This window comes from Emericellopsis atlantica (assembly GCF_019669845.1).
Source record: "Emericellopsis atlantica unplaced genomic scaffold F5Z01scaffold_8, whole genome shotgun sequence".
NCBI classification, from domain to species: domain Eukaryota; kingdom Fungi; phylum Ascomycota; class Sordariomycetes; order Hypocreales; family Bionectriaceae; genus Emericellopsis; species Emericellopsis atlantica.
The window spans coordinates 749,173-773,823 of NW_025764710.1; the positions used below are offsets into that span (position 1 = coordinate 749,173).

Genomic DNA, 24,651 nt, shown 5'->3' on the forward strand with positions numbered 1-24,651 from the left:
CAGCCGCACTTCCGAACCCGTACGAACTTAGCGAGCTCACATTAATTACTATTACGAATATTCGAGGCAACACATGATCGCTCCCCTTCTTTTCATGTTCCACAGGCTCAGCGCTGCTCCAACATCAGGCCCCTTGCCAACGACATGTCCACCAATGCGCTTGACGTGCTGATAGAAATGCTTATGCCTAGGCCCCCCAGATCGGAGGCCTTGAAAGAAACCAGCAAAGCAGCCATAGTTCTCATGCCATCAAAACCAAGAGGAGACGTCAGACGTATATCCAGGAAACTGCGTCTTGTCATCAGCACAATCCGGCAGCAACCAGACAGAACTCCTCACACTTACAGTGTTCTTGGCTTTGCCCAATCCAAATCTCCTCATCAAGTTTGTAGCCGTGTCCTTGGCCCAGCACCATGACGAGCGCCACGGGTGCAACCTCTTCTCCCTTCGATGCTTCTTGGTCCGTTCTGCGGCCAGCGCAATGAGCGTCCCCGCCGCGCGCGCCTGGATGAACTCCCTCCGGTTCGAGTAGTCCTCCGTGTTTTCCACCGTACAGCGTAGCGATGGCGCGTACTCTACATGCTCATGTAGCGTTACGTGGCTCGCGCTCCCTGCCTGGTACCTGTCATACGCAGGGGGGTCCTCGGCAGGCGGCCACGTACGAAGATTGATAATTCTGTCCAGTGGACTGAGACTGTTCGTGCTTATTGTCTGAATGTGGCCGACGTCTCGTGGTGTTGGGACACAGTTCGCGTCTCGTGGTGTGAACTCGTTGGATGGCCGGCGCTCCCTGTCCCTTGCCCCTTCAGTATGCTCGGGCATTCTTTCGGCAGCCAGATATGGTCTTGATACGGCCGCGCCTCCATCATCTTGCGCGACATTCTCTCCCACGAGCAGCGGCGGGCCCGTCACTTCATGGTCGTTGTGTTCTGGTATCGAGGAAAAGGTCGGGGTGAAGCCCGTGTTCACCGGAACCCTCTCCCTGTATATCTCATCCGTCATGACGATATGCGAGGCGTCCCAGTGCTGTCTCAACGGGCTTTCTGTGGTCGACTAATCTGGAAGAAAGGTCGCCTCACCACGAGGACTCGTGTGGGTTAGGGCTCTGACAATGTTAACCTTTTGTTCGGTCCCGTACGCCTCACGTTGGCTACGTCTCGCACTTATAAGCTTTGGGGCGGCACCATACAACCCAAAGACTCCATGCTGAAGTGTGCATTTCCCTCTAGGCGTTCATCCTGTACCATAAGGATGCACCAGTTACCCAGTGCAAAGAGCTGTAGAGAGACCAAGTCGCTCCCATGATCCAGGTGGAATCCATCACTTGTATTTTCTGGGGGAAGTCCACATGCAACATCGCCGTCCGCAGCCGTTGGCGTTGACTAAACACAGTTAGCTCAGGAACCGGCCATGTTAATATTCATAGACGCGCAGTCACCCGAGCTCCAAGCTGGCGTGTCACGTGGAAGGTCTCTGTGCATGCCCCGTGTCGAATCCACGCAGAAAGAAGTGATAGAAAGGATGTTGAGGCCGGCCCATGGAACTTGGAAAGAAGAGATCGCGACAAATCAGATACCCTAAATTATGCAAGGACCATTGATGGGTATAGTACAGCGGACTTTACTTTACCAAACACATCTATCACTCCCCATGCAACTCCACAGCATTATCCGCGCAAAACCATCCTATCATATGTTGCGGCGGCTTGGGGCGTTGTGAGAGAAGTGAGCGTGTCGATGTGAAGCCATTGTATCTCAGAGGCACCCATACCAGCCTCCATTGCTCCGCGCAGCAACTCCAGCCCAGTTCGACGTTTGACCATTTGACCAGCCTTTTAGCTCGAGAATTTGCGCGTGATCTTGGCAATGACTGTGCGTGGCATGTTAGTACCGAGTCTGGCCGAATCGCTCGCCTCATAGGACAGGAATAACATACTGTGAAGAGCGACGACGCTGAAGATGAAGACCAGAGACAGAACCAGCACGACGACGGGATCAACCTTTAACCCTGCGCTCTCATCGGTGTACAGCTCTATTCCACCCAGTCAGTAATCTTTTCGCCTCCCTTTCCCACTGCATAGCAGCCACCACACATGGGCAACGTACTCAACATTGTGCTTGTCGAGCCACCGGCACCGGCAGACCTGGTGCTCGTCGGGCGCGCATTGGCAATCTTCTCCTTCTGATCGGCGGCGGCACGGCGGCGGATGGCCGTTCGGGGACCGCCGGGGGGGGTGGGCGATGAAGGGCGACCGATGCTGGCGCCGCTGGCAGCGCCAGCGTTGGCGGGCGAGGAGGGTCGGGGGGACGACTAATCGCAGAGAGTGTCAGCCCATATATGTCTCTTCTTCTGCTCGATTGCGAGAGGATGTGCGCATCGGACTGAAGCGCACGCTTAGAGCCAAAGCTCGCGTGAGGCCCATCGGTTGGTGTGGCGCTCTCGCCAATCGCGTCAATCGGGGTCGCATACCATTGTGAGATTTAGGAGTGGATAAAAGATGGGCGTGGTATAACCTCGAGAGAAACTCGAAAGTGAAGCGAAAGAAAGGACGAAGCGTTAACAGAGTGGAAGCTCAATAAGAGGTCGATTGGATCCGTCGAGAGGTTGAGCTGCGGCTGGCTGGTCGTTTGGCTGGAAATTGGGGTCCCTGAATTCAATGTGGCCAGATTCACCACAATGGACAGACGGCCCGCCAACCTGGGCTGGGGAAGGGGGGCCCGCGCCACCGGAACTGGTTGATCCGACTCCGGTAGATGCGCGCTCCTCAGCCCATCATGAAAGAATACCTGGTACGTACTGCACTTTGGTGGTCTTGATTGAGGTTTGGACAGCATTGGTCGAGCATAGAATGAAAAATTACATGGACATTTCCTCTCAATATGTATACTAGTGGTATCACTTCTCCATCCTGCTGTATTCCGCTCATCTTTGCACGACATCGCCCTCTGGCCTCTTCCCGCTGGGACCAACTGTATGCCCATATGAACAGAAAGGAGGGCAGACCAGCTTGACGAAACAAAGTATCCCAACTTCTCCAAACAAATGAAAAGACAGAAAAAGGCTATGGGCAAAGGCGTCAAGAAGTAAGACAAGAAGACCAGCCCCGCTGATGGACATGTGTGTTAGGTAGGGTTCGAAAGAAGGCTCGGCCCTTCTCTTTGCTGGCTGTTTCTAGCACAGCTCCATAGGCACTGTAGCGAGTCGACGCTCCGGAGCAACGACTTTCCCGCGCCTTCTCTGCCATTGCTTCACACCAGTCCGATATGTATCGCCTGGAGAACCGATCCGCCTTGCAGCGACTGGCTTGCCGAGACGGATAGACAAGCCGCAGGTTTCGGACCAGAAGCATATTATGTAAGATTAAACAGTAGCAATCTACACCAGCAACCAGAAGAGGTCTTTGAACCGAACGCCGTCCGCTATGATGCCCGTTCCGTGGGCTGATCTGTGTGCGTGCGCTTTCTTTTCAAACGGCGTTGCCAAGTAGGTAGTAAAGAAATCGCTGTGTGGTATCCGTCAAAGAGTGACGTCAAGAACAAGACTGACATCGGCCACTGTCGACCCTGCAAGATCCTCGAGCACGGGGATCAAGTCCAGCAGCTCGTTGTCGTGGGCATCGGAGAACCAGCTGCTGATAGGCACGGCGTGCTGAGGGTGGAAGATGTACGAGGTGGGCGAGTTATCGATGATGATCGTGTCTTTGAGGTCGCGACCAATCTGCGAAAGGTCTTTCACATAGTTGCCTTGGTGGTTGTAGCAGCTCTCTCTGAACAGCCGATGGTGAATGACCTTATGGATGTCCAGCTGGTCCAGAAGCGGGTCGCCGTACTTAGAGACGGAAGCCGTGAAGACAACGACTTCGTACAGCTCACCAACCCTTTTCATGAACTCATCGACGCCGGGGCGCTTGATGACATACACATTATGGTAGTTTCCCTCAATCTCCACAGGAATCGTAAAGTCCGCTTGGTGTAGTATCTACAGCAAATGTCAGTCAATGCAGTCAACTTTGGGTCAAGAACGCCGACGTACCTTAAACGAACTGTGGACAAGCGTCTCGTCGAGATCCAAGACAAGACACTTTCTCCCCTTGAGCGCAGGAGCCAACGGCGGCAGCAGAGCTTGCTGGGGCTCTGCAAGCGTAATTGTTGTTGTGGCAGGGACAATAGGTGGCGGTGGAGGCGGGATTGTCTCCTTGGTCTCCGGCGCAGCCGTCACAACTGCTCCGTTGGCGGATTCGTCTACGGGAGCATCGCGCATCGAGATATCCTCGGCGGCCGCATGCTTGCTAGCTGACTCGCCATTGTGCGTTTGCGCTTGAGGGGGCTCTATCGTGACAGCAGGAGCAGCGATTTTGCTCGAGCTGCCTTCGACAGGAGCTATCCTATCACCATCATCCGCCGCAGGCGTGTGGTTGTCCTCGACGGCGTGCGACGGTTGCTCGCCCTCCTTCGGATCCGCCGACCTGGCATCTTTCGCATCCTGGGGGGTCTGCGTCCTTGACTTGGCAGTGGCTGGCCTTTGCGGGAGCTTGTCAAGCTTATGGACGTTCTCGGTTTCCCCTTCCGCGTTGTTGCCAGAATCGGGAGCCCCGCAGCAGCCCAAGAAGGATAGGAAACCACCGCTCTTCTTCTTCCTCTTCTGAGCTGGCGAGCTGGGCGCTGTGTTTCCTGTCGAATTCATCGTGTCGCTGTTGTCACCGGTGCGCTTGCTGGATGTGCTGCCGTTGCGTTGACGACCAAGGAAGCTGCGCTTCGAAGTGCGCGACTGGCCGTCGAGACTTGTCCTTGAGTCGCTTATCGTCTGCCCACTGAGTCCTGTAGAGGCGGGCGACGACTGTTTGTGGGAAGACGAGCGCGATGGCACTCTGAGCAGTCCGCGATCTTGGTTGCTCGCACTCACGTCAGGGCCAACTGTGTCTTGGACGTCAGAAGCCTGGCGATCGGTGGGGGGTTGCACGCTCTGTTTCTCGTTGTTCGTAGTCGTGGTTGTCACGGCAGACATAGTGCCCAGAACTAATAAATGCTGTCAGTGGTCATCCAGCCTGCAGCTCAATCGGATGGAATGGGGGCTCGAGTAGATGGTGGGTGCGCCTCGAAGCGTTGACCGCCTGGGGTATTCGACACTTGACGTTGCAGCACGCACGAAAACAAGCGGCTATATGAGAAATGTTCCGCGACAGCGACTGGAAATTGGGGGCAGTGGGAAATAACAGTCTCGCCTGCCAATACTGGCTCTCCTACTGACCTTATTTGACTACTCCGCCGAGCTATCCACTGCTCCAGTGTGAGCGTGAATCGGGCGTATGTCCTCGGGACGATGACCGCAGATCAATATCCGCCTGTTTTCGATCTAGTCCTAGCACAGCTTCGGGGAATCGCGTGTGCTGTAATAGGAGACAATCAGTCCTGTCGTCGGGCTTGTGACAGTGCTGTGTCTTCGAGGTGGATGTTGGGCTGGGCAGCGAGACCAAGAGAGCAGAGACAGCGAGGTGTGGCGCGGCGGGCAGGCCAAGGTTGAAATGAGACAATCGAGGCGCTAGGCGCCTTGGAAGAATGAGTGGAATCAAAAGTTGAAAAGGAGGAGGAAAACACCAGCAGTCTCGTCCGAATGTCGCAAGCCTGGCAATAATTAGAGAAGAGGAAGCAGCAGAGCCCGGGAACAGAATGGCACCTCTGAAGCTTCGCGTTGAGCTCCCAAGATGCAAGATTGACTAAGGAGGATCGCGCCAGAGAGGAGGAGGAACGGGAGGCAGGTGGATGGATGCGGGCCCAGACCAACAGGAAGGTCGGCAGCACAGCGTTGAGTTGAGATATCCGGGGCCGGAAGACAGGCGAAGTGGTTGCTTTGGCTCTCGGGGATTCAGTATGGCTGCAGCTGCAATTGATAATTATGGGGCGATTGAGATTAGCCAAGGTGAGCGGGCCATAGCGCGTTAACGGGAAGAAGCTATCCGCACTGTAGTCCTCGGCGCTACCGGCACCCTGCTACAGTGCGCAATAGCCATCCTGTTAAGCTCTCAACGTGATGCACCATCCCTGCTCATCCGGCCAGCGCTAAGAAATTAGCTGAAGATTGTCCTGTAAAGTCGTCCACTCACTGCAACCATCAGCGTTCGCATTTGACTTGTCCTTGATCTGCGACTGCTATGAGGTTACGAATGTGTGGCGTACATACGGGTGCGTACTTGCGCGCGGCTTCAGCCTCTATGGCACTGTAAAACATCTTCACCTTCAGTTTCACGCCCTCAGCTCTTCAAGTGGTGTTCAGTGGATTGATAGCCAGCTGCTGATGGGCGCCCCTATCGCTACCCTGAGCGGCTCAACTGCTGTGGGGCTGATCCAGCTCCGTAAGAAACAAAAATGACCGACAGACTAAAAGTTAGGTACGTGTACGCAGTACGGACGTACGGTAAAAGGAACCCGTCTTTGCTACACCAGTCAAAATGTAGTATGTGATGGCCAAGTGGTCGAGCGACGGACTGGCACAGCGCACGCGTTGCAGCCTCCTTTCATTGGCTGTGTTGCCGCCCACGACTTCGCATGCGGGCTCGACGAACAGATGCCATTCCTGTTCTTCGCTGCCATTGCCGGTGTATGAGAAACTCCTGGTCGTCTTGAGGGTGCAATGCAACGAGTGATGGCACATGAGTTTCCCGATGAATGGTCATGTAATAAACCTATTGGCGTTGCCCATGACACGGTGAGATGCCCAGAAACAACGCCGTGACACCCCGTGAGGGGACGGCAAACAAAACGCAAGTAGTATTAAAGTATTTCATCCAAAGCCCATGACATCGGATAAGGGAAAGTGCTCTGTAATCTAGACGATAATACAACAGTCCCAGAACATGTAAACAAGGCATTTATGAAATTAAATCCCTATTGCCATTATCCAGAGCTAGGGGCTGAGATGTGAGCTACTACGCATCGCTGGAATAGGGTAGGTCGAACAGCGTGTGGCTGATGGAGCGGCGCCGGCGGGAAGTGCCCCGTACCCCGGATTTGGGCTGTGCTGAGCCTCGGTCTTCACATGCTGTGACGTCCGACTGGAGCGACGAGCAATTGGCCAGCTTCCTTCACATGGGCCAAACCAAAGACCTAAGCCGACAGCCTTCAACATACGACATCACACATTACACCTCAAAACAGCGACTTTCCAAAGCCATCATTCGATCGCTTCCCATAACCGACGACCCAGTCCTTCTCATGCGCACCTAAAGAGCGACTGCCCTCCGGGGAACGTCATCATCTACCATGGCCGTCGTCCAGTCCACGCTGCGCCATACAGTCGCCGAAGCCTTCATCGAGAAATGGACACACATATTGCGCTCCCGGCTAGGCCGTACCTCGCGTCTCGCGCGCATCACCGCAACGCTCTCGCTCCTCATATCCATCATCCTCGGCGCCGAGGGCGGACGCAGGTGGTGGAAGAATCGACGGCATGAGCGCGAGCAAGGGCGGAAGCTAGTCAGGACAAACTCGTGGCTACACAACAAAGATGGGTCCAGGACGATTTATGTCCCGTACAAGGACGGCACGACCAAAGTTGTGATCAATACGACCAAGCCCTTGACGTTTGAGGCGCATAGACGGCTGTTCCTGAACCCTCCGCGCGTGTCAGGGTTGGGAGATGGAACGGTGCCGTCGGCGCAGACCAAGCCGGGACTCAACTTAGCATTTCTGCACCAGTTCCTGAGCTTGATGAGCATCATGCTGCCGAGATGGTCGAGCAAGGAGGCAGGGCTGCTGATTAGCCACGGAGTGTTCCTCATGCTGAGGACCTATTTGTCTCTGGTTGTTGCCCGACTAGACGGTGAGATTGTGCGTGATCTTGTAGCAGGAAACGGTAGACAGTTTCTCTGGGGCATCATAAAGGTACGTCCCCTCCCAGGCAAGCTCTGACAGACACTGTCGCTGACCAGTCAGTGGTGTGGTCTCGGTGGCTTCGCCTCCTACACGAATGCCACAATCAAATTTCTCGAGTCCAAGGTATCCATCGCCTTCCGGACGCGACTGACGAGGTATATCCATGATCTCTACCTCAACGACAACCTGAACTACTACAAGCTCTCCAACCTGGACGGTGGCATTGGACAAGGCGCCGACCAGTTCATTACGCAAGACCTAACACTTTTCTGTGCATCGGCAGCGCAACTCTATTCATCCCTCGGAAAGCCATTTGTCGACCTTTGCGTCTTCAACTTCCAGCTGTACCGATCACTCGGCCCCCTGGCCTTGACGGGATTGCTGAGCAACTACTTCCTCACAGCCAGCATCCTGCGAAGGCTGTCTCCGCCCTTTGGCAAACTCAAGGCGGTCGAGGGTCGCAAGGAGGGCGACTTCCGAAGTCTGCATGCCCGTCTCATTGCCAATGCCGAGGAAGTTGCCTTTTACGGTGGCGCCGAGATGGAGAAGACCTTTCTCAACCGCGAGTTCAAGTCGCTGAAGACTTGGATGGAGGGTATCTACATGCTCAAGATCCGCTACAACATCCTTGAAGACTTTATTCTGAAATACAGCTGGAGTGCCTACGGTTATCTACTCGCCTCGTTGCCCGTCTTCCTACCAGCCTGGGGCGGCATTGGCGGGGCTGCCGAGATGGCAGCTGGAGCGGCCAAGGGCGGCCGGGAGCGCAACCGAATGAGGGAGTTCATCACGAACAAGAGACTCATGCTCTCGCTGGCCGACGCCGGCGGTCGCATGATGTACTCCATCAAGGATCTCTCCGAGCTGGCAGGCCACACGAGCCGGGTGTACACCTTGATCTCGACCTTGCATCGTGTGCATGCCAACGCCTACTACCAGCGCAAGGGGCAAAACGAGCTTTACTCTGCGTCTGACGTGCAAGGGACCATCCAAAAGGGATTCGACGGCGTGCGATTTGAGCATGTCCCCGTTGTTGCCCCTGGACTGTGGCCACAGGGCGGCGAAGAGCTGTTGGAGTCGCTGTCCCTCATCGTTCGCAGTGGCGAGCATCTCCTCGTAAGTTGACCTTATCGTTCCACTGCCGAGTCATGTATAATAACACGCGCTTTTTCAGATCTCCGGGCCCAACGGCGTCGGCAAAAGTGCCATTGCGCGCATCCTCGCAGGCCTGTGGCCCGTCTACCGCGGTCTCGTCAGTCGCCCCAAGAACATTGGCGAAGATGGTATCATGTTCCTGCCCCAGCGCCCCTATCTCAGCCCCGGCACTCTTCGTGATCAGGTGATCTACCCCGATGGCCACCACGACATGCGTCAGAAGCGCAAGAGCGAAGACGACCTCAAGCGTGTCCTGGAGGAAGCCAAGCTCGGCTACTTGCCCGACCGCGAGGGTGGCTGGGACACGCGCAAAGAATGGAAGGATGTGCTGAGTGGTGGCGAGAAGCAGAGGATGGGCTTTGCACGTCTACTGTACCATGAGCCGCAGTACGCGATCATCGACGAGGGCACCAGTGCCGTCTCGAGCGACGTGGAAGGTCTGCTGTATGAGACATGCAAGGAAAAGGGCATCAGTGAGTTCTACCCGACAGGCCAAGGGAATCGCACTGGTTTGGGAACATGCTAATGGATGACTGCAGCCTTGATCACGATCTCGACGAGGGCCTCGCTGAAGAAGTACCACACGTACAACCTGATCTTGGGCCAGGGTGACAACGGCGACGAGTGGGAGTTTGAGCGCATCGGCACGGAGCGGGAGAAGCTGCAGGTCGAGAAGGAGCTGCAGGAGCTGCGCGAGAGGCTGTCCAAGGTGGATGAGTGGAAGACGAGGAGAAGTGAGATTGAGGCCGAGCTTGCGGCCGTGTGGACGGAGGCGGGCGAGTCTCTGGAGGCGCCCTCGTACGCTAAGGACGACGCAGGCGAAGGCGCTGAGGGTGAGACCGAGGGCCAAGAGACGCAGACAGAGGGCGACAGGACCGAGACGGAGGGCGAGACCGCGTCATCATACAAGGCAGGGAGCGAAGGTGTAGAGGTTGAGGCAGTGGACGCCTGATCAGTTGATGACTTTGGGCGTGGGGGGAATGCCATGGTAGAACAAGCTATCTACATGTAGCTATGCGACAGCTGTTGAAGAACGACTGGCAGTGATTTATTCTCTGGTACAAGGATCAATACCCGATGCCACTATGGACAGGCAGGCGCCAAGGATCCGCGGTAATCGACTTGTGAAGCGCTACATGAGCGCTGGCAGCCTCTGGTTGAGCTCGACATCAGCGACCTGGCGCCGCGCATATGACTTGGAGCGACTCGCACAATGTTGTACGTTTACCTACTATGTACGTAGTCTATGTGCCCTGTGATCGCCAAGAATCAACAAGAATGCACCCTTGATTGCGCGCGGCCGTGCTACCATCGTGCAGCCGTGGGCTCGGCACGGCACGAAGTCCCGGTTGGTTGTTCAACTTGCCAAGTGCCGTCAGTCAGAGGCCATAAGTATTTAATGGATCTTCTAGACCACCGCCAAGTTCGAGCCTGGGCGACCTTTGAGCTTCTGGAAGGGGTTGGCTGCCGCGATTGTCAAGAACAGGAACCTCGCGTAACCTATCCGTACGTACATACGCAGTGGCACTACAGTGTGAGAACCTGCATGCCGCCCACACAGAATTCGGCGTCACAGCAGATTCATGTCTTGGTTACCGAGATGAAGCTTGCAGAACGTTGCCCTTGTGGTCAGAATGAAGCCCGACCATGTGATGACGGAACCCAGCGCCTGCGACCAACACCACTGGCAGGCTTCTGATCAATTTCAAGTTTTCACCGAACACCAGTGTTATTAAAGTTTTATTACTCCGCATGGGAGAAATCTTGAAGGAATTGACCTGTAATTGTGACAAGTCCCGGCGAATAGTGAGAAGGACATGGATCGATCATCGCCCTGCTGTAATTAATTATTCCATCCCCTGAAGGGCACCGCTGTTCACGCCCGCCACATCCCGCTGGTGGGGCCTCAGCTGTCAGACGGTCAGACACCATGGGCACTGTAACTTCTTACTTGTATTCTTGCAAGCTTTATTGATTCTTGATGGTCTTCGTGTGAGTCGTGACGAGAATGGCAATGCTCTAAAGGGCACGCGGCACCGCGGGCTAGCCGACGCGGACCTCGTAAGAAGCAAGAATAGGAGGCAGCGACTCATTTGCCTACAGTAGCATGCAACTCAATCCATGCATACAGAGGAGCACGCCATTAACTGCGATGGGGCTAGCGCTTGCAGCGCTGAAAAGGGGCCAGCCGCGTTCCATACCTCGAGGCTGGCTCTGATCAGTGTCGGACCAGGATATCAGGATGGCAGAGATCGACATGGCGAGTGGAAGATTTCGTGTTGCCATGACGGTTGCACTGGGTGTCCTATCACGATGAAGTCTACCGAGTTGTCCACAGACTGAATTGAATGACTAAATCCGGCGCAAAAGGCAGTCGCGTTGTTTCGTGACGCAGTCAGAGCAAGTTAGATCTTGGGCCTGGCCCGGCCTGCAGAGTTTTGCTGCAAGCGTTGAGCATCTCTAATTATAATATTGAATGCCGTTGAAACCTGTTCGTGACAGCCAGGGGAGAAATTTGCAGCCTGCGCCTGATAAGAGGGCGGGCACTCCGATACCTCTCTTACATATATCAATTGACATTTATCTTGATTACTATCTGACATACGGAGACCTGATGGGGCAGAGACGATGGAGATCTCCAAAGCCCCTCGAGGCTTGGGATCTTCTGTGAACGTGCCCAGGTAATCAGACCAGCCACTGGACAGTCTGGACTGGACTGGAGTCACTGGACTGGAACCTGGGTGGGTGGGTGGGTGATTGCGCGGCAGACCGCAGTGGCTGGCCAGGCCTCCAGCCGCTGCCCTGCATTCACGCCACTCCAGTCCCGAATGGAGCCTGCTAAGGTATGGGACTGGACCCCTTGTCTACTAGCGGTCTCGTAAAGAAAGGAACAATTCGAGGCAACCTTACGGACCTTCGTGCTCTTCCTCCCTGGTCTTATCATCGACGGCAAAGGGATTCTAAAATACGGATACCTGACCTGGTCTGGAATTTACTGTCCCGGACTCCCGCTCCCCTCCACCCCATCCATCCCTTTTCGCCCACTCCGTCCTGCGTTGACGATTCCTCATCCTTCTTTCTTCTCGATCCCTCCCTCACCGTTTGGCTCGACGGACTCGAAACTGCTGCGCAACCTCACATCCCAATCGCCGCGACAGACATGGCGCCGCAACCTGTGAGCGGCGGTATCCTGAACCCGCGCAACCTCAAGCGCGTGGGTGTCGGTGCCGTCATCTTCTTCACGACCATCATCTTCATCACCATCCTCACACGCATCTTTGGCGGGACCGTCGCGCCCGAGGTGCACTTTCCTCAAAAGTTCCTCAACAGCATAGGCCAGCACCAGTCCTGCGTGTCGCGCGAAGGCGACCAAAATCCGCTCACGGCCCTCGACGCAAAATATGCCCATCTGAGCGACGACAAGTTCACGTACGTTTTTTCCTCTCTGCTTCCCATGGCTTGGCTCGGCTTGCGCGTGCAGCGTGGGTTGGCGACGCACGCACGCACCCTTCCGTTGGCTCCCTCCCCCCCATGACCCCGATCAATCGCTTGGTATTTCTTGGCTGTGCCCCCAAAAAAATCAAAAAGCTTAATAGGCCGCCAAGGCGTGACAGTGACTAGCGGCTAACAATGGGTGCAGAATTGCCATGCAGACATACAAGCGTCCCAAGGAGCTCCAGGCCACGATCAAGGCCCTTACGGATCGCACTGAACGCATTCCCTCGCTCGAAGAACTCGTCGTTGTCTGGAACAATCTCGAAGAGGAGCCCCCCAAGGACTACGTCTCCAAGTCCGGCGTCCCCATCCGCTACCGCATGTCCGCCCGCAACAGCCTCAACGAGAAGCTCATCCCCGACCCGGCCTACAAGACCAAGGCGATCCTGCTGACCGACGATGACGTCTACTACGAGCCCGATGACCTCGAGTTCGTCTTCCAGTCGTGGCGCAAGTTTGCCCAGTACCGTCTCGTCGGCGCCCTCCCCCGTTGCTCCGAGATGCGCGACGGCGAGTGGAAGTACGAGTTCTGCACCAACAAGTCCGGCCAGAAGCACTACTCCATGATCCTCACCAACCTGTGCTTCTCGCATATTGCCTTCCTCGACTACTACTCGTCCGACGCGCCCGAGGCCGTCAAGATCCGCGACTACATTGACGAGCACTTCAACTGCGAGGACATTGCGCTCAACTATCTCGCGTCGAGTCTCACCGGATGGGGCCCCCTCGAGGCCAACGGCTTCGACCGCTACCGCAACATGGACCCCTCCGAGGGTATCAGCCGCAAGCCTGGCCACCTCGAGGCGCGAAGCCAGTGCCTCAATGACTTTGTCGACATCTTTGGCTGCCAGCCTCTGGTGGACGAGACATCGCACATTGTCCGCGGTCTTTCCGTGCTGTAAAAGCAAGAGTCTGATCTAATTCTTTCTTTCTTCCTTGTCAAAATTGCATAGGCCCGCGTGCAGGGCACCGTTTGTCTTCGCATACGCATTTACACTAGGGCGGCGTTCTGTTCTGTTTTGGTATTTCTTCCCGTCTTAACGAAATTGGCGTGGAATATAGACTCGGTTGCTGGACATAGGAAGGGGGGTATGTACTGTCACTTTTCACGTTTGGGTCGAGATGAGCGTATGAATCTATTGTCTGATTGAAGTTGATATGGATATGGATTAATTGACCTAATTTACTCCACTTCGATGCGCAGCAACCAACAACAAGTGAAAGTCCTTTCCAGCCGTAGACTGACGCGAAGCTGAGCAACAGCCTAGCACTCGAAACCAGCTACCTCATCAAGCGATCCTATGAGGTCAAAGGCGCAGTGTCTCGACCGTTGGAAGCCACCACGTTTTCCCGAACAGCCAGTCTCACCTTTAATCGAAGGCTGGATTGCCAGCCAGAAGGTGAGTGACTGACTGCAGTGTGGGAGAGGGAGGCGGCTGCATCTCGACGCTAGCGTCCCGGAAGCACGAGTTTCCAGCGCCAGGCTCGTCAGCTCCAGCCAGTCCAGTCTTGGTGCGAGAGAGCCTAACGTTAGTCTGAAGGACTGAATGGATGATGGATCGTCCTCCTCCCCGCGCCCTTGGCTGCGCGGGCATGGTATAACAATGAATAGATCCCGATCGCATTCGTCATGGTGCCTCGATCCCTTTGCAGCTCGTCTCCGCCAGGGACACCCGGTCGCGCTTCCAAGGGATTGACCGTCGCCGCGCGCATATGCGTGCTCAATACTATCAAATACATTTGAGCTTCCAATCCAGCGACTGTCTCAAAACGTGTAGGCACAGGCGCATTGGAGTGAGCTCAGACATACAGAGGAGCCCGCGCCCACCCCTTGTCTCGCCCTGCCACGCCGGGGAGGAGAACTACTGCAGGAGAAGGGTTGCTTCGTCAAGGGGAGGAGAAATGGTGAAGGGGATTTTCTAAAAGGGGATATAAAGAGCAACAGAGAGAACAAGCGCGGTTTGGATGCCGATTGTTGCCGATTGTTCACAACTGCGACGTACTTCCTGCTAACTACCAATTTGTTTCGCTGCGAGGACAAGGAGAAGTCCGCGACCGACCACAGAGATCATCATGTCACCACCCAGACCCTCGCCGTTGCGGGAAGCACACGATGGCTCGTCATCGCAGCGCAGCGACAGCCTGCGCTCCTCCTTGTCGGCCTCCTCCCTCTATCAACCCATGATGCCCCCCATAGCTGAGCACGAGACACACCACAGCAACCGCTACTCTCAGGTCTACAACCGGAATATCATATGGCCACAGCCAGGCACCCCTCTCCGCGTACCGAGAAAGTCGCCTCGAAGGGCGCTGGCGAGGAGTCAGGCCCTGGCGGCGGCCGCGGCCGCGAGAGCAGCCGAGGGATCGATAGGGGAGAAGGATAGCAACTGCATGCCGCCTCCGCCGTACGGGAATACTTCGCCACCACGATATGGCGAGGATGTCAAGGGGGCGGCTGCAGCTGGAGGACCAGCTGGCGAGGAGAAGAGTAGCTGGAGAGAGAGACAGTGGTTCGGCCGGCGAAGGACAAGATGGTGTCTCTCCGGACTGTTGATCATGATACTTCTTGGGTTGATTGTCGGCTTGTCCGTTGGGCTCACCTTGGGCCGGAAGAATGGGTATGCTCCCCGCCCTGGGCCAGGCACTACACTTCATACTGACACTTCTCTTCCCTAGGGGCGGCAGCTCAAAGAGCGACGGATCTACCCCAGAGCCATCGAAACCGGTGTTCCCCGAGGGATCGTACTCCTTCGAGACCACCCTCCAGCGCCAGGCGACGTCCTGCACATCTCGCGAGTCGACGTGGCGATGCTACCCGTACAAATCCGGGTCGAACGCGACCTTTTTCTGGATCCTGTCGACCTCAGAGGATAATGACCTTGTGGTCACGTCGTCCGAGAATCCCTTTGCGCCCACCTTTGCCAATCTGACGACCAAGCTGGAGGACAAGGGGTCCGCCAACGAGAGGGTCACCTTTGAGTTCGACATGGAGAGGACAATCGTGCCCAGCGACGCTCTCACCTCGGCGAACCGCGCGGCCAAGTGCACGTTTCTCGATACGAAATTCCAGGCTACGCTGTGGACGCGACGGGGCGTGACGGGCAACCCGGACGCCCAGGCCAGCGACAAGTTCCACGCGTGGCCGGGCGACGTCGAGATCACGCAGACGAAGAAGGCGGTGCTGGGCCAACCCGAGTGCGTGGACGACAGCGGCGTCAAGATTGCCGATGTGCAAGCCGGCAGTGGGGATTGCGTGTGCGACTATGCGAACTTTGAGCTTTGATTGACTTGGGACTGGATATTTGAAACGACATGATACCACGGAGGGACGGGAGGAGTAATCTTTGTTTTCAGGTAAACGGGCAATAAATAGTATACGCTAATAGTTCTAATGCGATGAGAATGGTAGTACACGAAAGCAACAAGCACTTGCTTGCTCGGAGTTGAGCAAGGCCAGCTCAACAACCATCTACGATTTTGTCCAGGGCAGTGATATTATATTGCCCGCATTTCTTTTGTACTTACGCAATCTCACTCGAGACGTCTTGCTGAGGCAGCCTGGGGCGGAATCTCACCAGAGGACGCCTTGCAGCCGCATCCTGAGCACCCTTTTGGGGCTCGAGATCGATACGAGCCCTCTTGTGGTGGTGTCCATGCTGTGCCCCGTCTTCTGCCGAGGCGGTGTCAGTGTCCATGGCAGATGTATTCTTACGCTTGGTACCGCGCACGGAGGAGGCGTCTTTCATGGTGATGTCTTCATCTTCATGTTTGCCGTCGTGCTCATCGCCGCGGTTGCTAGGCTTGAGCGTCAGTTCAGTGCCGCCCTCCTCTTTGGCGTCCTGGGTGTCACCCTCGTCATTGGGGTCGTCCTCGTTCGGGCTGTCTTCTTCTCCACTGTCGTCGTCATCACTACTACTATCGGGATCAGTGTCACCATAATAAGAGCCGGAGCACCCGATGGGTTTCTTGATGCGCTCCCAGAAGGCCTCGGCCTCGAGGTCCATTTTCATCGCCCCCTGGCGCTCGTACAAGGCAACCTTGGGCAGCAAGTCAGCCGGTGAAGGCCGGTTACGGGGATCCTCAGCAAGACAGGCGATGACGAGCCAGCGCAGGTTGGGACAGACTCCCGCATAGACAGGCTCGGCCAGTCGCCAGCCGTACGTGGGCCAGTGCATCAGGGCGACGTTGGGACATCCCGCCTGCTTCAGCTCGTCTTGGCTCCAGAGGTCCAGGGGCACCTTGGGCGCGAACGGATGCGTGTGGACGTAGCCGGTGATGGCCACCTCGAGCATCTTGGCGATGATGAACGTGTTGCTCCAGAAGCCGTACCTACCAGCGACCCGAGTTTTGGACCCCGAATCGACCGAGACCCGATCGTTCAAATCAGCACCGGCGTAGCGCGCTGGGAAAACGTCCGCTTCAGGGTACGGTTGCTCGTCCCATTCTCGGACAATCTGCTCGGGGAGGTGACGGCCAGGCTTGAGCGGCCGGCGCATCGACATGTAGCCAGGAGCCAACATGCAGTCGTACTCTTCATCCATCTCATAGCTCCAGCCGCCAAAGTCATGGAGCTTAAATCGTAGCGATGGCTTGCCCTCGGAATCGGTTGTGTCGGTTGCCAGGACTGTGCACATTAGTCAGTACCACATCATAATATCCGTCATAATTGCCGCGCCAGCACGTTGGGTTTCTATTGCACTTACTGTTGTTCTCCTCCAAATCAAGGTGGACGTCGTTTGCAGGCTTGAGATCCTTCAGACAACTCCAGAGCCATCCTTGCGTCGGAGGACGCAGAAGCTCTTCCCTGTACATCTCGGCGAGGGTGAGTTTCCACGTACCGAGACATCTGCGGTGAAGAGCCACTTCGCTGACGCCCATTGCCACTGCGCATATCAGGTCAGCTCAAGAATCAACTTCAAAAAGGGGGTGGGAGGGAAAACGTACAGTCTTTGAAAAGCTGCCACAGAGCAGCATTGGGCCAGGTCACTCTCAGCTCGGCCGCCTTGGCCAGGATACCCTTGAGCGAACCGCGCGTCATGAACTCGAGGGGCAGAGCGCCGAGCTGGTCAAACTCGACAACTTCACCGGGGAACAGCTTCTCTCCAGATGGATTGATGACCGCGTGCCGATCGGCCACCAGGTAAGGGATGTAATGCTGCACGATGCACTCGGCGCGCGCATACTTGTCGTGCCAGTCGCGCTCCAGCTGCACTTTTTTGGCTAAATGGGCTGGACTGCCACCCGCCGTCAGGATCTTGAACACAAAGTACTCCTTTGTCCCATCCTCGTAAAGAGCTTGCCACAAGGTAGCCGCGCCGTTGCCGCCCCGTGCGAGGGCCTTGACCCATCGCAGGCGAAAGCCAAAAAAGTTGAATAGATGGAGGCCTGTGTTCCGGACAAGCTTGTGCTCCGGGACATTGGAGGTAAACGGTTCAACAACCGTGGCAAGGATATTGTTAATCTTGGGGCCTAGTCTGTGCCTGGCCTGGCCGCTCGTGTCAGCGGGATAGATGCCACGCTGAAAGGAGCAGTAGTCCCAGACGTATTTGATGCGGTTGAAGAAGCTCGGCGGCATGTCGAGCATTTCCCCCAGCGTGTCTCTGGAGCTGCGGTTCCACAGGGTGACGGTTGTATCCCCGCGCACCATGGCCGAGAAGAGCGTGTGCCTGTTGCGTATCCTCATGTCTGGAAGCGGGACATTTGGGTGGGCTTCCAGAACCAATCTGGGCCAGCCGTATGGGTTTTCCGCTATATTTGTCGCCATTGTAATTAAACGGTCTCGTAATTGTTTTTTGGTGTTGATTGGGAGGAAACGGGCAAGGTGATGACTTTATGCGCATGAGGTGATTTGACCCCGAACCAGCGACGATTTATAGACTCGAGGTGCTCGCGGCTGACAGGCGTGCGAACCTTTTGGACAAAGCGCGTCGTTCATTGCTGCTATGCTGGTGTTGTGTTCAAGTCAAACCAAGCACAAAGCCTCATGGACCATGGCACCAAGCGCACAGCCCTGGTCCTCTATTGTCGATGTCTGGAGTTGCTAGAGTCTTCTTGTTTTCCCGCGACACAATGGCGGCCCATGGATGAACACTTGTCGTGGGGGTGTGACTGACAATGGAGAACAAGCTGCTCAGCAAGTAGACATCTCGACTTGATCATGGACGTTCATGTCCATCTTTGTCGCCCATCGCATCGCGGGTTGCCTTGTCCACGTCTCGGTCGGTCTTTGTCCATGACGATGCACAAGCCGAAGCAAAAAGATATCTCTGTTCGTCATAGTCTAATTATTAGTCGGTTGGAGTAGTATCCATCGGCTCTATTTGCGCGTTTGGAGAGACTGGAGCCTGCGGGTATAATTAATTACTGGCGGGGATTCGGGGAAATCGGATTGCATTCAGGCTAAATAGCAGCTCGACACGAGTTTTCCTCTTCGCCGAATATTTCCCCTTTGAACCCTGTGAGTACCATGGGCTGCCATTATGTCGACGCAGCGACGTCGTGTCCCTGATTGGTGGGCTTGCAAAGCGCCTCATCATCTTTAAAAACCTCGACGCAAGCAAAGATCGTTTCATCATGGCGAGGCGCGTGCGAGGCAGCGAGCTCATCAATATCCGCGCAAATAGCCGGCTGTGAATAATTACCGGGGCGCCCACCTTTATCCAAAGCCGCATTATCCACCACATGCGCCTTGAAGACCGCAGAGTATAGCCATGCCAATCAGGACGTGGCTCTCATCATCGGACAGCAGACAGAAGGCTGGCTCCACTGGCACGTTCGCGTGGGCTCAACGGCTAGTGAACTATTACGTGCCAACATACATTACGCGCGCAGCATGGTGATGCGCATTGCGAGACGCCACGGTTGGATGCGCGTCTCACGACAGCGGGACCAGAGCCAAGGTAGCATGCGCTATCGTTCAAGAGGGGCGACTCGTTGCCCACCGACGAGGTGATTCAGTACGTTGCGCTGGCAAAGAGCCCAAGACAGCAAGTACTTAGGGTTTAGACACCCTCGTCGTCCCATGTCCTTGACCTGTTCCCTTCTTCCTTATACTACTCCCTCCTCGTCTATGTTCCTTTCTCCCTCCGCGCGTCTCCTCTCTCTCGCAACACCACGTCTCTCCTCTCGCGCTGTCCTGCGTCCTGCCAGCAGATACCTGCCCCGTCTCCAGCCTCTACACCCAGCTCGAAGCGCCTTTCGCACTCTCGCCACAATGCCTTCGCCTACCGTCAAGCTCAACAGCGGCCATGAGATGCCCCTCGTGGGCTTTGGTCTCTGGAAGGTCGACAACGCTACGTGCGCCGACACTGTCTACAATGCCATCAAGGCCGGCTACCGTCTGTTTGACGGCGCTTGCGGTGAGTCTGACCCGGCCCTACCTGTCTGCACCTCCTCGGACGACAAATTGCGCTGGCGCAACGCGGTTTGTGGAAGTCACGATCCAGACGTTCGCGGTCGTTCGTGGTGGTGGTGGTGGTGGCAGCTACTTTGCTGCCCCGCCACCCCGCTATCCGCCTGAATGGAAAGAACCCTGCAAAATAGCGTGCCCCTCATCGCGCCGGGCCTCGCCCCTCCTCCTGCGTCGCAAAGTTTCGTCCTGCGCCCAATGAGACTCGGCATTGTATTGTCCCGAGCGATACTCCCCGGGTAAAGTCTCTGGGTGGATCGTCGAGGAGACTGTGCTACACTACATGCGCCAACAAGACCAATTACTGCATAGATTAGAACCTTGGCTGACTCTGCTGCGCCCTCCAGATTACGGCAACGAGAAGGAGTGCGGTGATGGCGTCGCCCGCGCCATCAAGGATGGCCTCGTGAAGCGCGAGGACCTCTTCATTGTCTCCAAGCTGTGGCAGACCTTCCACGACCAGGACAAGGTCGAGCCCATCACCCGCCGCCAGCTCGCCGACTGGCAGGTCGATTACTTCGATCTCTTCCTCATCCACTTCCCCGTCGCCCTCGAGTACGTCGACCCCAGCGTCCGCTACCCCCCCGGCTGGCACTACGACGGCAAGAGCGAGATCCGCTGGAGCAAGGCCACCAACCAGGAGACCTGGGGCGCCATGGAGGGCCTCGTCGAGAAAGGCCTCGCCAAGAGCATCGGCGTCTCCAACTACCAGGCCCAGACCCTCTACGATACCTTCAAGTACGCCAAGATCCGCCCGGCCACTCTCCAGGTCGAGCTGCACCCCTACCTCCAGCAGACCGAGCTCGTCCGCCTGGCCCAGGCTGAGGGCATCGTCGTGACCGCCTACTCCTCCTTCGGTCCCACCGGTTTCATCGAGCTCGACATGGACCGCGCCAAGGGCGTCGCCCCCCTCATGGAGCACGACGCCATCAAGGCCATGGCCACCAAGCACAACAAGACCCCTGCCCAGGTCCTCCTTCGCTGGGCCACCCAGCGCGGCATCGCCGTCATCCCCAAGACCTCGCGCCCCGCCGTCATGGAGCAGAACCTGAACCACACAGACTTCAACCTCGACCAGGAGGAGATTGACCGTATCTCCAAGATGGACCTGAACCTCAAGTTCAACCAGCCCACAAACGTAAGTCGCTCACTAGCCCCTCTTGTCGGTATCCATACTAATAATCCTTTAGTACTTCCCTACCGAGAAGCTCTGGATCTTCGGTTAAGTACGTGTGGGGGCAGGAATGAGAAGAAGAATGAGGGGCGCATATTTGTAAATGTCAACAGGTATAGCCCAGGTTCTTGCTCAAATGCAAATCAGTCAAATCACAACTCTTGCCCTCGTAGCCAGTGATGTGCTTGCTCTCTAGAGACGCCAGCGGCTGTCCTTGCATGCTGCAGCCGTAGTCTCCCGAACGCCTTGCTCTGCGTGAATTCATATCCTATGAGACTGCCTGCTAGACCTTGACATAAGCTGCACCCGACGTTAGACCATGTTTGCTTTGGACGATGCGATGCTCAAGGACAAAGTACGTACTAGCGTCGATCTGGCTCACCTGCGGCAGCGTTAACCTGACTTTGTTGCGGTACAGTGCTGGCGCACGAAGCTGCAGAGGGTTCCCTTCGAAATAGACAGTCGTCAAGGCCTCCTTGTTCTTGAGGTGCTTCTCCACATCGTTGAAATCTATAATGAGATTGTAGCTGGCCCAGAGCTCCTCAATTTTTTTCAACGGACCCAAACCTTCGAGCTTGGAAATTTTGTTGTGGGAAATGTCCAGCACCTTCAGATTGATGTTGGACTCAATACCAGCTAGCGAGTCGAGCATGTTGTGGGACATGTATAGCTCCTCGAGGGTGGGAACATCCTTGAGAGGCGACAAGTCGATGATGCGGTTCGATTGGATGCTGAGCAGTCGTAGCTTCGGTAATCCGCCCAGTCCGGTGAGGTCGGTGATCTTGTTTTTGGCCAGCCACAGCTCCTCGAGCGCCTGCAAGGACTCGAGGTTCTGGATTTCGCGGATCCTGTTCGATCCGAGCTCCAAAGACGTGAGTTTCGTCAAGGTTTCAAGGTTCTCAATCTTGCTGATCTTGTTCGCGACAAGGAATAGCTCTTTCATCTCGGTCATGTGGCTGATGTTCTTGATGTGCTTGATCTTGTTGAAGCTCAGATCGAGGCACTTGACCTTTGTGAGCCCGTCAAGACCGCGCATGTGGTTGATGAGGTTGTCGTAAAAGTCGACGTCTTCGAGCGTCGCGGCGAGGGCTTCCAAGCCTTCGATTTCTTGGATCCTGTTCTGGCGGAGGCAGATTCGCACAACGCTCTTGAAACGCTCGAGTTTCAGCGCACCCATGGAGCCGATGCGCGAGTGAATGCACATTATTTCGTCAGTATCGGCGGGTTCGTCTTTGAGAAGATCTGTACATTATTCGTCAGACAGGGCAAGGCTCCTTTGGAGAGCTCATGGTTGCTCACCTTGGTCCGCAGGGATTTCCTCGCCTTCCAATACATTTTCCTCGTCCGAGTATTCAGGATCTGACAGGGCCTCGGGGTTCGAAAGAAGCGCTGACTTGGGAATGCGAAGCTTGCCGTCCCAGCCGTTGCTGTTGGTCATCCCAGTGTTCTCTTCGTCTTGGTTGTGCCCCTCGGGGACCTCGATGTGGGCGTGCCCGTCATTCTCTGGCGCGGACATGCTGGGGGATCTGCGTTTGTCGCGCGCAACACGAGAACAATTTCGATCGATGCGATGGTCTTGGGGCGCGACTACGTAGCTAAAATGTGGTGAAGGATAGAGTTAGGGAGAACGTATATTTGTAAGGCGAAGAAAGATAGAGCTGTGGAGGTGTCCGCCATCTGCCACTAACAGGTGAGATCAGCCGATGGCCTGCGGGGCATGCGGCAAGGCACCTTTCAAGCAGCCACCACTGACTCTGACAAGCTTCTCCTGAGACAGCACCATCATTGCCCGGTACTCTGTCAATCACTGAGGACCGCAGGCACTTTTCTCGCGCTCTCTCGTCAGCATGCAGTACATGGCTCATCTGCAACGACCTATGGACAACTCATGAGCCGCGCGTTGCCTGTGCAATAAGCACTCTGCAAACAGCGCACCCATCGCGGTGTCGATAACCATGCGCACCCTATCGGTCGTTGCCAGAAGAGGCTCGTGTTTAGCCTTTCGCATGCCGCCAGTCTCGATTCGACGACCAGAACCATGCACCTACCGATGGCGCACTATGCGCGCTCGGCGACACCTACATCTGCCGGCAGTTCTAGGGCCGCCTCTCATGTTGACGGGCTTGTTCGTGGCGTTGTGGACGTGGAAGTGTATGATGTTGGTTCTGTTCCAGAACACAATCATATACAATCCATTCATGCCACCCAACTCACGTAGCATGCGCATCGAGGACTTTGCGAAGGAGTGTCGGGGAATTGGTTGGCGCGAGGAGAGGATCAGAAGTCTGGATGGTACCGAGATCGCATTGTGCATCAGCGACGAGGTTTCAGGTAGCCAGGCAGATCCGAACCGACCACCGGCCTATGTCATGTACTTTCAGGGTAGGAACACTCTCACCGGCGTAAGAGCCCTTGGTGCTGACCATCCTCACAGGGAACGCATCTTCTCTACCGCCGCGGCTGCCCGACCTTTCCGCGGTTCTGCACCGTCTGCGCGACATCGATCCGAAGACACGCTACATCGTGGTCTGCCTGAGCTACCGCGGTTACTGGACCTCGCACGATCGACCGTCGGAAAAAGGAATTAACATGGATGCCGAGGCTGGCATTCGCTGGATATCCAACCACAGCCAGCGTGTTGGGTCGGTGGACGAATCGAAGCCGCCAGCATTAATACTATATGGGCAGAGCATTGGGTGTGGCTTCGCGACCAAATTGGCGGCAACAACAAAGGCGATGAAGGTGGACGGATTGGTGCTGGAAACACCATTTACCTCGACCCGCGACATGTTGAAAGCGCTCTATCCGCAAAAGTGGCTGCCGTACCAATACTTGTGGCCATTTCTGCGGAATTTCATGGACAGCTGGACCAATTTGGGCATCATCCGCGAGCGGGCCTCTAGGACGCCACCACCTGGGATCTACATGATCGAGGCAGGCAAGGACGAGCTTGTGCCCAGCGAACTTGGACAACGGCTCTTTGAACGATGTCAAGATCTTGGGCTCCCCGTCGAGAGGTCGAAGATTCGATCGGCTCTTCACAATGAAGTCATTGTGAGACCTCAAGGCAAGCAAGCCATTGCGCAGTCCATCGCGTCAGCCGTCGGAAGAGCACGACAAACGTGACCGTGGACATGGGAGCCATAGCCTTAAAGTGGACAGGTGCAACATTCGAGCCGGCACGCAACGTTATCAGTCATCGTGATATCCCTGCCTCGCCAATATCAGGCATCAAGTGAAGGGAACTGTGTGAAGATCGGCAGACCATGAGCTTACGGGTGCTGGGACTGGCTTCCAATTGCGTCGTGGTGCCTTGCGCCAGTGAACAGGCTATGTAGTATCGTCATTTCTAATGGATCTGAAGACTGAGCCTGGTCCGCACCCTTGTCCTTTTTAGTTCGCTAGGTGGGCGCCCAGGCAAAGGCTTGAGCACAGCTCACGGACCATCGTGCGTTCTTGTTAACCCCAACCCAAGATATTGACCTGGTCGCGGGCTTGCTTGGAGTTGCGAGGCGTCCAATTGGCACTCAACGAGTCAACAAAAGCTCGCA

At 55.8% G+C, this 24,651-nt stretch overlaps 10 protein-coding genes across 10 annotated transcripts; 5 read left to right on the plus strand and 5 right to left on the minus strand.

Annotated features, from left to right (window-relative positions):
* Positions 1-163: 163 nt before the first annotated feature.
* On the minus strand, positions 164-1,293 carry F5Z01DRAFT_538918 (uncharacterized protein). Its single transcript, XM_046260520.1, has 2 exons — positions 346-1,293; positions 164-288 (listed from the first exon to the last, which is right to left on the minus strand). The coding sequence occupies exons 1-2, from the start codon at positions 1,000-1,002 to the stop codon at positions 250-252; spliced, it is 696 nt and encodes a 231-aa protein (XP_046120034.1). The 5' UTR covers positions 1,003-1,293; the 3' UTR covers positions 164-249.
* Positions 1,294-1,834: 541 nt separating this feature from the next.
* Positions 1,835-2,472, minus strand: F5Z01DRAFT_635062 (Sec61beta family-domain-containing protein; the record flags this gene model as incomplete). Its single annotated transcript, XM_046262119.1, has 4 exons — positions 1,835-1,869; positions 1,936-2,031; positions 2,106-2,310; positions 2,470-2,472. 4 exons carry the CDS (start codon positions 2,470-2,472, stop codon positions 1,835-1,837), a joined length of 339 nt encoding a protein of 112 aa, XP_046120035.1.
* A 960-nt stretch (positions 2,473-3,432) lies between these two features.
* On the minus strand, positions 3,433-5,161 carry F5Z01DRAFT_539002 (HAD-like domain-containing protein). Its single transcript, XM_046260521.1, has 2 exons — positions 4,033-5,161; positions 3,433-3,978 (listed from the first exon to the last, which is right to left on the minus strand). The coding sequence occupies exons 1-2, from the start codon at positions 5,002-5,004 to the stop codon at positions 3,517-3,519; spliced, it is 1,434 nt and encodes a 477-aa protein (XP_046120036.1). The 5' UTR covers positions 5,005-5,161; the 3' UTR covers positions 3,433-3,516.
* Positions 5,162-7,087: 1,926 nt separating this feature from the next.
* Positions 7,088-10,122, plus strand: F5Z01DRAFT_539018 (ABC transporter transmembrane region 2-domain-containing protein). The gene is made up of 4 exons (XM_046260522.1): positions 7,088-7,877; positions 7,929-8,984; positions 9,043-9,496; positions 9,563-10,122. Exons 1-4 carry the CDS (start codon positions 7,257-7,259, stop codon positions 9,973-9,975), a joined length of 2,544 nt encoding a protein of 847 aa, XP_046120037.1. The 5' UTR covers positions 7,088-7,256; the 3' UTR covers positions 9,976-10,122.
* A 1,729-nt stretch (positions 10,123-11,851) lies between these two features.
* On the plus strand, positions 11,852-13,709 carry F5Z01DRAFT_651104 (glycosyl transferase family 64 domain-containing protein). The gene is made up of 2 exons (XM_046263206.1): positions 11,852-12,452; positions 12,664-13,709. The coding sequence occupies exons 1-2, from the start codon at positions 11,869-11,871 to the stop codon at positions 13,418-13,420; spliced, it is 1,341 nt and encodes a 446-aa protein (XP_046120038.1). The 5' UTR covers positions 11,852-11,868; the 3' UTR covers positions 13,421-13,709.
* A 658-nt stretch (positions 13,710-14,367) lies between these two features.
* F5Z01DRAFT_539104 (uncharacterized protein) lies at positions 14,368-15,920 on the plus strand. Its single transcript, XM_046260525.1, has 2 exons — positions 14,368-15,136; positions 15,195-15,920. The coding sequence occupies exons 1-2, from the start codon at positions 14,592-14,594 to the stop codon at positions 15,799-15,801; spliced, it is 1,152 nt and encodes a 383-aa protein (XP_046120039.1). The 5' UTR covers positions 14,368-14,591; the 3' UTR covers positions 15,802-15,920.
* A 119-nt stretch (positions 15,921-16,039) lies between these two features.
* F5Z01DRAFT_672754 (uncharacterized protein) lies at positions 16,040-18,201 on the minus strand (the record flags this gene model as incomplete). The annotated part of the gene is made up of 3 exons (XM_046264850.1): positions 16,040-17,142; positions 17,222-17,401; positions 17,463-18,201. The coding sequence occupies 3 exons, from the start codon at positions 18,199-18,201 to the stop codon at positions 16,040-16,042; spliced, it is 2,022 nt and encodes a 673-aa protein (XP_046120040.1).
* Positions 18,202-19,731: 1,530 nt separating this feature from the next.
* F5Z01DRAFT_680544 (NADPH-dependent D-xylose reductase) lies at positions 19,732-21,152 on the plus strand (the record flags this gene model as incomplete). Its single annotated transcript, XM_046265611.1, has 3 exons — positions 19,732-19,876; positions 20,274-21,064; positions 21,117-21,152. The coding sequence occupies 3 exons, from the start codon at positions 19,732-19,734 to the stop codon at positions 21,150-21,152; spliced, it is 972 nt and encodes a 323-aa protein (XP_046120041.1).
* Positions 21,153-21,331: 179 nt separating this feature from the next.
* F5Z01DRAFT_539196 (uncharacterized protein) lies at positions 21,332-22,808 on the minus strand. Its single transcript, XM_046260526.1, has 3 exons — positions 22,400-22,808; positions 21,464-22,342; positions 21,332-21,400 (listed from the first exon to the last, which is right to left on the minus strand). The coding sequence occupies exons 1-3, from the start codon at positions 22,614-22,616 to the stop codon at positions 21,384-21,386; spliced, it is 1,113 nt and encodes a 370-aa protein (XP_046120042.1). The 5' UTR covers positions 22,617-22,808; the 3' UTR covers positions 21,332-21,383.
* Position 22,809: 1 nt separating this feature from the next.
* Positions 22,810-24,480, plus strand: F5Z01DRAFT_539094 (Alpha/Beta hydrolase protein). The gene is made up of 2 exons (XM_046260523.1): positions 22,810-23,482; positions 23,535-24,480. The coding sequence occupies exons 1-2, from the start codon at positions 23,056-23,058 to the stop codon at positions 24,224-24,226; spliced, it is 1,119 nt and encodes a 372-aa protein (XP_046120043.1). The 5' UTR covers positions 22,810-23,055; the 3' UTR covers positions 24,227-24,480.
* Positions 24,481-24,651: the final 171 nt, after the last annotated feature.